Source organism: Helianthus annuus, chromosome 4, assembly GCF_002127325.2.
Source record: "Helianthus annuus cultivar XRQ/B chromosome 4, HanXRQr2.0-SUNRISE, whole genome shotgun sequence".
Classification (NCBI taxonomy): Eukaryota; Viridiplantae; Streptophyta; class Magnoliopsida; order Asterales; family Asteraceae; genus Helianthus; species Helianthus annuus.
In genome coordinates this window covers 6,062,335-6,074,488 of record NC_035436.2, presented here as the reverse complement: position 1 = coordinate 6,074,488, position 12,154 = coordinate 6,062,335, and the positions used below count along the sequence as shown (strand labels likewise).

Genomic DNA, 12,154 nt, shown 5'->3' with positions numbered 1-12,154 from the left:
GGAAACAGGTTATGCTCTCAATCATTCAGATTATGCTATTATTTATATGGAACATGAATGATGTTTTTAATAGGAAGCAAAGAATCTGACACGTCAGAAGGAGGAAGTTAACCCGCTTGGGTTTCTTTGGATAAAAAATAGGGCAAAGTGCAACGCTTTAAGTATCTTTTTTTATCAGTAACACTCGGTAAGGATCTGATTATTACCAGTAGATATATATATTGTTCTTTAGGTATCTGTTTTTTATCAGTAATTTTAATTTCCATTAATGATTTATATAAATGTGATTCATCTCGTTGATCTGTTAACTGTGCTTGCTATGTTATCGCACAAATCTTATACAGTGCCATAGCCGACCTAGTATGTATATGTGAACCAAATAAGGTTAATTATATCATTCATGTGCATAGTGAGTTTGAGCAGATTTGTTTAGGATACGTGTATATGATTTTGGGCAATTAGAACATGCTGGTGTTGTTGTTTTAGGTAATGCACATGTGCATAGTGAACTTGATAAGTTTTGTGTAAGATACGTGGTTTTGTGTAATTAGGATATGATGGTGTTATTGTGATTTTGTGTAATTAGGATATGGTGGTGTTATTGTTTCATGTTATTCACATGTGCATAGCAAACATGAGCAGCTTTGTTTAATATACATGTATATGATCTGTGTAATTAGATTTTGTTGATGTTGTTGTTTAAATTGATGCATATGTGCATATTGAATTTGAGCACATAACATTAAACTTTACATATGGATTGATTTTAAGCATCATTATAAGAATATGTGATGCACATGTGCATATAGATGCACAAATTCATATCGTTACAGTGATGAAAAAGGTTGTTTAATGCACATACTAATTGAAATTGCATGTTTGATTATATTATGTGCATCCAATTGTTACTTTCTGTTGAACGATGTTCTTTGATGTCACATGCAGTTACGGCAGGATAAAGAAATACAAGGAATAGGACAAGTAGACGAATGCACGATGTGATGGATCTTATGTGATGGATGATAAGGGCGACACGATAGTGGAAAACATTAATGAAAGAAAGTTGGATAGAACGATGTTATATTGAAAATTATGGTTGTTTTTTGTATGATGGTTTACATGTTAGTTATTTTCTTTTAACGATAATATACATATGTTTATTCGACGATGACAACTATGTGATTTGTTTATTCGACGATGACAACTATGTGATCGTTAATTCCATAATTTAATGTAATATGGTATAGTATATGTTGGAAATGCACATGTGCATAAGGTGAATTAGTATGCATAGTGGTGATATATGACGTGTTACCGGATGATTATATTCAGTTTACAACGTTTTCAACTGTTATATGGTGGTTGGTTATATGTTAGAAATACACAAGTGTGTAATATTGTGACGTAAATGATTGTGTTGCCTATGCACATGTGCATATTTATATATTATGATGCATAGCGGTAATTCATGATGGTGTTTGGTATAGGATATGTAGTTTACAATGTTGTATGGTGTCTGGTATAATAGATGTTGGAAATGCCCAGGCACATATTGATGTGATATAATGTGTGGCATAAATTATGTTGGCAATGCACATGTGCATAACGTAAAGGTAGTAATTTTTAATGTTGTTTGACATAGTATATGGTGGCAATGCACATGTGCATAATGTATATGTTGCAATGTATAATAGGTGGATTGAAAATGGAGTACATTCACTTAAAACATAATGACATTAGAAACAGTGAATCGACAAGTTTAGATGCTACGGTTTCAATGTTGAAAATGCATGCGTTGGGTAATGCACATGTGCATGTGTTGAAATAGTGGACATATTGGTAATTTATGTTAAATGGACATGAATAAAACAATGAATATTACACCGTTAAGTAGATAAACAATAAGTATAAACAATGAATGTAAACAAAAAACAAGTGATAATCAATATATAAGTAGTTGCGTATGGAAAATCCAGTTGTTGTATCATAAGTGTTGTACATCATCACAATGTCCTCCTAGTGATTAAACGCTATATTTAGAGTAGGGAATTCAGCATCAACATCAGTGCCAACCCCACCCATCTTGACCCGTCTTCACCCTGGTGTTTCTCAGCACGCAATAAGATCCATAAACTCCACCCATGCCTCCCCGGTTGTCGGCTTGTTCTTCCGTTTTTTTGTAGTTGTCCGCCACCCAATACCCATTTGTTTAATGTCATTCTGTACATAATTGGATAGTCATCCATAAGGCACATGTTCAGAATCCATACATAAACATAATCCATACATCAACGATATGGTATAATGTTCAACATATTGCACATGTGCATATAAGTTAATACAATATCATTTACAATCAACATGATGCAAATGTGCATATAATTTAATATTGCATCATTTACAGTCAATATAATGCACATGTGCACATCATTTAATACAATATAATTTACAAAAGTATAAACAGCGTTTACAGTCAACATAATACCTTTACTCACAAATCGAATGAATTGCAACTATTGATGATCTGTATTTGTAGGTGCTGTACCAGTCAAAGTGATGTAGACATAGAGTCAAGAGTCTGAATTTCAAACCCATGAAGGGTATGTCGACTTTCAACAGTCTTAGACATAATTCTGTGACTATCAACGGGATTGACAGCAGATGGACCACCAAAGTCGGCATCAGATGTTGTATGATGATGATATTCAGACAATATATGAGGAGGTTCATCGGAAATACGAGGATCGACACGAAGACACCATATGCCACTGTAAACATCGTGCCGACTGCAACCGCCATGAAGTACATGAACACGATTATCTATATGCCATGAAAACCACCGTGCACGGCTCTCCGCCGCCATGAACCACCGTGAATGCCTCTCAGCCGAGTGAGAAGACCATGAATTGGTGCTGGTGAACTACCGAAACCCCAAAGTGGAGATAATATATGTGCATATAATATTGAGTAACCATAATGTACAACATAAAACATGATGCAATTGACACAATGCACATGTGCATATAATATTGAGTAACCATAAAACATGATGCAATTGACACAATGCACATGTGCATATAATATTGAGTAATCATATTTTACATCATAAAACAATTGTGAACATGCTGCAAAGGAGTATATCATTGAACGAGTCACAATTTACAGAAAATGGGTATAAAATACCTTTAGTTTCAAATCGAATGAATTGTAAGTGTTGATGTTCTGTGCTTGTAGGTGTTGTACCAGTCGATGTGGTGTTATCAGTCGATGTGGTGTCAACAGGTAAATTAGCATTCCCAGAGCCTACGTTGCCTAATGTAGACATGGAATCAAAGCGTATGTATTTCAAACCAATGACTTGCAACTCTTGTAAACACAGGATTGCGAATAGGATTGAGACTTACAGTTGGATTAACGGCAGGTAAGGGATGGACATCAGACGGACCGACGACTGAAATGGGATTGACATTGACATCAGATGGGCTGCCAAAACCATCATCGGGATGTGGATAATATGCAGAAGTTGTTGATTGATGATCATCAGATGCGTTAGGTTCAACTCTAACACGAGATGAGTCAGGCGAAGCCATGTGTAGCCGAAATCATTATCCCCAACGCCGTAATCAGTATCCCAGGTGAGTCCTCCGTAAAATGTGTATGTGCCGCCGTGATATCAGTCACCGCTGTAAGATCGCCGTCGCCGTAGTCGATGGATGCAAGATCTCTGATGAAACCCTAGGTTGTGAAATCTCTGATGAAACCCTAGATTGTGAAAGATGTCGTGAACAGGGGATGGAAAATAAGGAGAGCGTGTTTTTTTATTAAGTGTCATTTAATTACAAATTTGCCATGTGTTCACATTGGTTCTCGCGGTTCTCGCAATAAAGGGTGGTTCCTAACGGATCTTTGTCCTATATATATATATATATATATATAGGGTTGGGTTCTTTTCAGAACCCTATTTTTATTGAGAACTTACAGAACCAATATAAACCACTCATTTCTTTTTAATATTACAAATTAAAAAATAAACAAAAAGGGTATGATTGTAATTCATTAAATAATATATTTTTGAATAAAATAGTTAACTAACTATATACCCTATTTTCTCTCGCATCTCTCTAGTTTTTATGTAGTATATCTTATTGATCAGACTAAATTTATTTCAAAAATATACATACGTAAACGATCAACTAAATTTGAATATGATTGTTCATGTCTTCAACCCAATTTTGGATCAAACTAATTAACTTTTTCTATATACGTATATATAATCTTCAATATATTTCTAAGGTACCATTTATGTAAATAGAACTTTTGAAACTTATAATTAGTTTATCAAACATCAACGTTTATTCATGTATATCTAATCTTCATGATAATCATTTTTTAAACTTTCATTTCTATACATATATGTAAATATTCCGGCTAGTCATCTATTAACTTATATATATAAGTTCTACGTATGTGTAACTAGACTATTTACATATATTTAAATATACAGACTGGTCATCAGTTTATTCTAAATAATTCTATCTACATACATGTAAATCTTTTCATACTTATCAATTGAATCGCCCATTTATATAAATGTGTATCTTCATACTTATCAATTTGATCGTATTCATACCAAGTAGCCAATTTTAAATTTGATTGCCCATATACATGTGTTAATGTTTCACATACGTATAAATACACTATTTACATATGTAAATCTTCATACGGATCATCAATTTATTCAACTAAAAGTCTATTTACATATATGTAAACCTTAAAGTTATATCAAATAAAACCCAAAATTCCTTTCAAGCACATTTATAAACTCACGTATGTAATTAAATACATATGTGTAAACATACTGTTTAAAAATATATGTAAATATACTATTTACATGTGTAAATCTTCAAGTTTAGTAATGAAAATTCAAGTCTTCATCCAAATCATCAAACATGTGACCTGCATAAAATATGTGTCATTAGGCAATCAATATTATTTGATGATTTATCTATGAAATACAGAGCACAAACCGCTTTGTAGCTCACAACAATAAATTTCTTGTTGTGTATGAATAAAAAAACCATCGTAAAATTATATTTAATTTTCCGTTAACTCATACAATCAACTTGTTATTCAAGATTACCTTTCACTACAAATGTCATTCATATAAACTTATTCCCGATATCTTCTGGAATCCTCGCAAAATCATCCCCATGTAATGTTTAAATGGAACCTGGATGTTATTAATGGGTGAGAGAGATATGTATGGAGATAAATTAGGAACTAATTTGTTTAATCACCCTAAAATACCCTTTTCTAATTCTTAAATTGTCTCTTACAGTAACTTTAATTACCATAATGCCATTATTGTCTAGAACCATCGATCAAATGATCTAAGGGTTATTATGAGTTCTGTAAGTTCTGAAAAATATATGAGTTCTGAAATGATCCTCGCCCTATATATATATATATATAAAGGGGTTCATCCCCCACCCCTATGTCCATCCCCTTTAGGCCCCGCTTATATGATGGCCCATCCCCTTGGGTATGAGGCTCTCCATACCCTCCATTCTAATAATGTTGTTGGTTTCATCCACAAAATATGACAAAAACACAGCAAAATTTCTTCAGTCAAGAAACTAGTACAAGGTTGCAAATAAGGTTCAAATGTACAAAACTAAAGTTAACACTACTTGCAAGTTGCAAACACTCAAAAACCAGACCTACTTGAACAAAAGTTGTAACCTACTACAAGCCTGCATTCGTCAACGATCCGCCATTAGAAGAAACGTTTGGGCTGTTCGCGTTGTTCGGGTTCCAGCAAAACTGTAAGTTGTCGTAAAGGTTGTTACTAACCGCCGCCTTTCGTTTCCTCATTCTTGCCTCAACGTCAAAATCGTCGCTTTCGACCATATCAAAAGATTGACTCGGTTGACTAGGACCTATCCTAAGTGACAAATCACATTCGTGCTCTCTCGAGTGTTCTTGTTCTTCACGCGTGTACCTCAAACCACCTTGAGTTACATTGTTCTCACGCACGCGGTTACAAAAAGACGGTTTTTGAACGAACCCCATTTCACCGTTTTGTCTCAACTCACCGGAACCGATCTTGGGATCCTTGACGTGAATACCGTTCCCGTAATATAACGGATACACTGAAGGTGTTTTAGTACTGCTCGGTGGAGATGCGAAACAGAATTTGTTTCTAAGACATTTATCGTTCGGGAGAATTGGGATTTGAGGTTTCGGATTGAACATCGACAAGTTGAACATTTGGGAATAATGAGAAGCGAACGGAGCGATTGTCATAGGAGTTTCTTGGGTGGTTTTCTTTAAAGTGTTTGCAGGACAGACATTCGGATTTGGGTTCTTGATGTTAAGGTAATACGTCGAAACGTTGTTGCGTTGACTCCTTGATGTCCTCACCGGTGTGCAACCCAGATTAAGAGCCGCTGCGATTAACAAGAGATTAAAAATAAAGGAATATTCCCTCGTACGTTATTAAATCAAAACGTTCGAAAACTAATCATCTGATTCTGGCATTTCGAAAAGGAATGTTGTTAGTTTGACTCACAAAGGTCAAAACTTTATCCAAGATTCTGTTTCTTGGAAATGCCCATTTGAATCTATGATAGCTTTTAGGAACTTCAGACGACGAAATTACAATCGTAAATAAAAATTAATGAAAATAGCAAGCAAAACGATGAATCGTGAAGGTTAAAACTTCATCGAAGATTCTGTGTCTTAGAAACCCCGAGTGACAAATTCAGCCAAATTGAGAAATACCCGTTTGAATCAATGACAGTTTTATGAGTTTTAGACGATGAAATCATAATCATAAGTAGATAAACAAATGAATAAAAAGAAAAAAGAAAAAAAGTAAGGATTTTGATGAACTTTGAAGATCAAAACTTCATCCAAGATTCAATTTTGAGTTAAATGCCATTTTAGTCCCTGTGGTTTGAGTCATTTTGCCAGTTTAGTCCAAAGGTTTTATTTTTAACCTGTGGGTCCAAAAAGGTTTCACAGTTGCCATTTTAGTCCACTGGGTTAACTTCATCCATTTTTTCTGTTAACGAGAAGGCCAATTCGGTCATTTTATATGGCTGAATTGCCCTTTTAGTTAACAGAATTAAATACAAAATGACCGAATTGGCCTTCTCGTTAACAGAAAAAATTGATGAAGTTAACCAAGTGGACTAAAATGGCAACTGTGAAACGTTTTTGGACCCACAGGTTAAAAATGAAACCTTTGGACTAAACTGGCAAAATGACCCAAACCACAGGGACTAAAATGGCATTTAACTCTTCAATTTTTCTTGGAAATCCAAGTCACAAATTGAGCCGAACCGAGAAATAAAAGACGTTCAAAAAGTTCGCAGCTCGGCTCGTAGCTCACTCGATAAAAGCAAGCTAAAAAAACTCAATTTGAAACGATTTGAGCCAAGCCGGCTCATTTTGTAACCGAGCCGAGCTTGAGCCAAAAGCTCAGCTCGATTAACTTCGAGCTCGAGCTAATGTCAATACTTCATCCAAGATTCTGTTTAAACCAAGTGACCAATTGAGCTAAATTGAGAAATACCCATTTGAATCTATGACAGTCTTATGAACTTCAGATAACAAAATCATAATTATTAATTATAAAAAATATAAAAATCAAGGAAAATAATGAGCTGCATCCAAGATTCTGTTTCTTGGAAACAACAAACTGACCCAACTTGAAAATTCAAAATACCCATTTGAATCTAAGGGTATACGGGGCGCAATCGGGGAGGGAAGCGGTGAACCATTTCCCCGATCGGGAACACCGCCGCCATCCCCGCGGGGTCCCGAATCGGGGGTGAAGATGGGTGTGAGGTTACCGACGGAGAGAGGGGAAAGGTGGTGGGGCCAGCTTTGTTTCAACCAATGAATGCTTTCTTTGTTTTTTTTTTTTTTTTTTTTTTTTTAAAAAAAACCCAATTCACCTAATAGGGGAGTGGCGCCATCAAATGGGGGTGTTAGGGGAGTTTAAGAGGGGAGTTGATGTGGCACACGGGGATTGGTTTGGCGTAAGAGAGTGCACTCACCTATTAGGTGTGCACCCCCTTCACCCTAATCATTTTATTACAGTTTTCATAAACTAAAATTAAAAAAAAAATAAAAAAAAATCAAGAAAAAAAAAAGAAATATGAAGGTACCTTCAATACAAGGCTGCAAGAACACATCAGTTTCAGTACTTTCATCCAACCTAATTATGGTGTTAATGGCATCATTAGCTCTATCCCAAAGGGTTTCAAGATCCATATACTCAGCCTACAAATTAACATTTAACAAAAATAGAAAAAAAAAATAAAAAAGTTAAATCAGATTCTCTTCACTGTCTATTTCAAACCAAAAGTGCCCTAAAATCCCAAATCCCTTTTCATATTTTCCACATAAGGAATCAAATTACCTCAGAATTTGCTTTAGAATACATGATTTCTTCAGCTTTTAAAACAACAATTGGCAGCTTATCTTGCCATTCTTTGTTCTTTCTTGTTGTTGAGCTATGGATCTCATTTACAACCCTAAACAAACAAATAAACAAACCCATTACAAAAAAAAAAAAAAAAAAAAAAAAAAAACCCTTTTGGGACAAAGTTAGAGAGAGAAAGAGGGAGTTAGAGAGAGAGAGAGAAAAAAAAACCTAAAGATTTCTTGAATAAGAGAACCCCTCATGGGTTGATGTCTATCACTGTGCCATGCTCTTCTAACACACTCATAAGGCCTTGGGCCTGGTCTAGGCATCTCAAAATCACACAAAGATTCACAAAGTCTTGATTTTTATTACTAAAGATTGGATTTTTTCACATGGGTAATGCTTGATTTTGAGTTTTGAAGATTGGGCTACAATGAAAGGAGAAAGAAGAAGAAGAGAGGGGGGGGGGGGGTGTTTGTTTCTTTTCTTTCTTTTTTGTCTGTCACTATCTTTCACTCAATAATTTCAAAGGAAGGAGGGGGGGGGGGGGGGGGGGTTGGGTTATGTTGAAGTAAAAAAGAAATTTAGGGTGTGTCCCCCATTCATCCACATGCCTTTTTCCCCCCTAGCTCAAGGGTCCATGTCTAGTTTCTCTCTCACACACACAGTTATCTCTCTCTCACACACAGTGAATACAAAGAAGATGATGGAGAAAGGTAACCCTTTTGTATTATCCTCTCCACATTGTCACCATCTGTGCCTTTAAAGCAAACCCCAGCCTCATAACTTTTCTCGTGGGATATTCTAGAATTAATTAAACAATTTACTTAGTGTATGTCATTTATTTACATAATCATCTAGTTTAAATTATCGTTGCAAAAATCGTTATGTACTTCCTAGTCAAAGTTAAGAGTATTCGGGAAGTAGTTGCTTAAGACAGAAAGTACTCGGGTCTCGACAGCCTACTTTGTAGCGTGACTTTTGAGACCTTCAACGTCAACCATGGTTTAAATACAAACTTATGTGGGTAAAATAACCAACATATGTTATACTACAAGTGTATAATACATTATACTTAATGGTGGGTGGGTAGAAATAGAATGGTACTAAAATGGGGGTGGGTGGGGGTGTTAAAAGTAATATCCAATACTTATTTTTATGTGCTTCTTTTATACATTGAAAGTTGAAACACAAGTAAAAATTGATTAATCAAACATTTTAAAAAAGACCCACTTTTTCTAATATTTGATTGGGTCGTAGAGAATCTAGCTTTTTTTAGAAAAAAAAAATCAAGGTTCAAATCATGGGATCAGGTATAAATTAGGGTTCCAACGAATTAAACGTTCGATAAATAGTTTGTAAACTGTTCGGCAGAAATAAATAAACATTAGATGACGAAATTTATGTTCGTGAACAAGATATTTCGTTCGTTTAGTTAAATAAATGAACATAAACAGAGGATGCGTTCGTTCATTTATGTTCGTGAATGATTTCGTTGTGTTTGATAGTTCATTAGTGTTTTTGATTTATATATTTTATTTTAATACTTCAAAATTCTGACAAATAAAATATTTAATAAGTGTCGGTGTATTATATATTTTGTTTATGTTTATCAACGCTTGTTTGTGTTTGTCTGTTTCCATTTTTGTTCATGAACATTAGTTTGTGCTCATTTATATTCATCAATGTCCGTTTTCGTTCACTGTATAAAATTAACACACACAAAGGAACACGAACAAGTTCATTTTCTTAACAAACATACACGAACATAAAATCTTGTTCGGTAAGTGTTCATGAACATTTAGTGAACACGTATTTTTTAACAAACGAACACGAACAATGTCTTGTTTGTGTTCGTTCAGTTCGTTTATAGCCCTAGGTATAATTAGTATTTATTGGTGTAGTTTAGGAGTAGAACTAGAAACAATGTAACCTTTGTTGTTAAAAAAACTAAATTTATATAAAATATAACCATAAACATATTGTCAATAATTGCACTAACAAGTTCCCTAAAAAGTTATATAGTTTATATCTTTTCTTTTATATAGAAATAATGATACACGCATGTTTAATCCGTTCACCTATTTAATTCTTGGCTATTTTTTATGTGTATTTGACGTGTTGGATCAGTTTAACATACAACTCAAATTGTATACTTTTAGATAGATTTCGATATAATCAATTTCTAAAGCTATTTCTTGAGCGTAAGTGCTAACTACCAACTAGGGGTGTACAAAACATCAAATTAACTGAATCATAACCGAATTAAACGATAAATCCGAATCGAAAAAAACGAACCAAATAAAAAACCGGTGAGTCAGTTAATGATTTTTTTTTAAACCGAAAGTAGCGGGTCGATTATGGTTATCATTTTTTCCATACTCACCATAACCGAACCGACATGTAATAATTTTTTGTAGAATTTAGGACAATTCACCATAATTTTAATATTTGATGTTGTTTATTGAAGATTTTTAGTATTTATAGGTTTTTCATATCGTTTTGTGGTTTTGGTTGAATGTTTATTTGAATTTATGGAATGTATCATATCTCTTTAATTCAATATTCGATAATAATTGGTATTAATATTATAGATTATATGTATTTTTATACTGTGTAATATACTAATATATACAAATATGCAATAACAATTACTTCTATGTTAAAAAAAATAAGTTATTTTTAGCTAAGCTACCCATAATCGAACCGTTAAAACCATCAAAACCGAATAACCATAACCAACATAATCGACCAGTTATGGTTATCCATTAACCGACATCGCGGTTATGATTATGGTTATGCTTTTAAGTTAAAACTGACCCATACACACCCCTACTACCAACATCCATGTAGTAAGGTTATACCTGTCTTTTCACTTTATATCTATGTCTAATGTAGATCATGAATGTTTACTTTTATTCTAAAAATATTTATATATTTCCATTTGTTTTACAGAGTAAACTAGGATTTTGGCCCGCCGTGCATTGCGGCGGCGTCAAAAGTTAAAGTAACTCATATTTTTACTGTATATTTGACCCGACTCTTTACTTAAAAAAATTATATCGCCATCGAATGAAAACATAGCATACTTGACCCGACTTGCTTTCAAATTCAGTTTACGAACGTACACAAAATAAGTTGAAAACGTATTATTTTTTACCAGACTCGCTTGAGAAAAAAGTTTATGTCAAAACGTGAGTCATTTACGTTGAAACTTGAATTTTAAAACGACATGTACGTTAAAACTGCGATACACAACGCCTTACGTCGGCGGCACCTTAGTTGTTTATAGCTGACGACACATTATGTGATGCGTTAACCACATAAAACACGCGTTACGTACGTTCGTGAAATTAACGTCATTGCAGGGTAAAGTTGTAACATTATTTTAGACAATAGTGTAATATCGTAAAAGTAATTTAGACATTAATATGGTTAGAAATAGATTAAAAAAAGTATATTAATGTGTGACGGAATGGTCTAAAGTCATAAAAACAATTAAAATAAATGAGACGTTAAGTTATTAAGTAGAAAAAGTTGGCAGATCAAAGTTGTCAATTATCAAAAGTTAAAAGTGAATGCTTAAGTTACCTAGTTTGAGAGTGTGAATTGAAAGAACTAAAACTATAGGGGTTAAAAAGTAAAAGTAATGGGATTAGAATTGTAATATATGAAAATTGAAAGTAGATAAATGTATAGAGGCTAAGTATGCATTTT

General features: G+C 33.9%; 1 protein-coding gene across 1 annotated transcript; it reads right to left on the bottom strand.

Moving 5' to 3' along the window:
* Positions 1 to 5,600: 5,600 nt before the first annotated feature.
* LOC110935628 lies at positions 5,601 to 8,931 on the bottom strand. Its single transcript, XM_022177999.2, has 4 exons — positions 8,666 to 8,931; positions 8,432 to 8,546; positions 8,178 to 8,292; positions 5,601 to 6,449 (listed from the first exon to the last, which is right to left on the bottom strand). Exons 1-4 carry the CDS (start codon positions 8,764 to 8,766, stop codon positions 5,746 to 5,748), a joined length of 1,035 nt encoding a protein of 344 aa, XP_022033691.1. The 5' UTR covers positions 8,767 to 8,931; the 3' UTR covers positions 5,601 to 5,745.
* Between the last annotated feature and the right edge of the window lie 3,223 nt (positions 8,932 to 12,154).

Excerpts from the sequence above, each read along its gene's own strand:
- LOC110935628 (XM_022177999.2), bottom strand. The coding sequence starts at position 8,766 with ATGCCTAGACCAGGCCCAAGGCCTTATGAGTGTGTTAGAAGAGCATGG. Across the intron at positions 8,293-8,431 it reads ATTCTAAAGCAAATTCTGAG|GCTGAGTATATGGATCTTGA; the intron begins GTAATTTGATTC and ends GTTAATTTGTAG. Across the intron at positions 6,450-8,177 it reads CTTGCAGCCTTGTATTGAAG|CGGCTCTTAATCTGGGTTGC; the intron begins GTACCTTCATAT and ends TGTTAATCGCAG.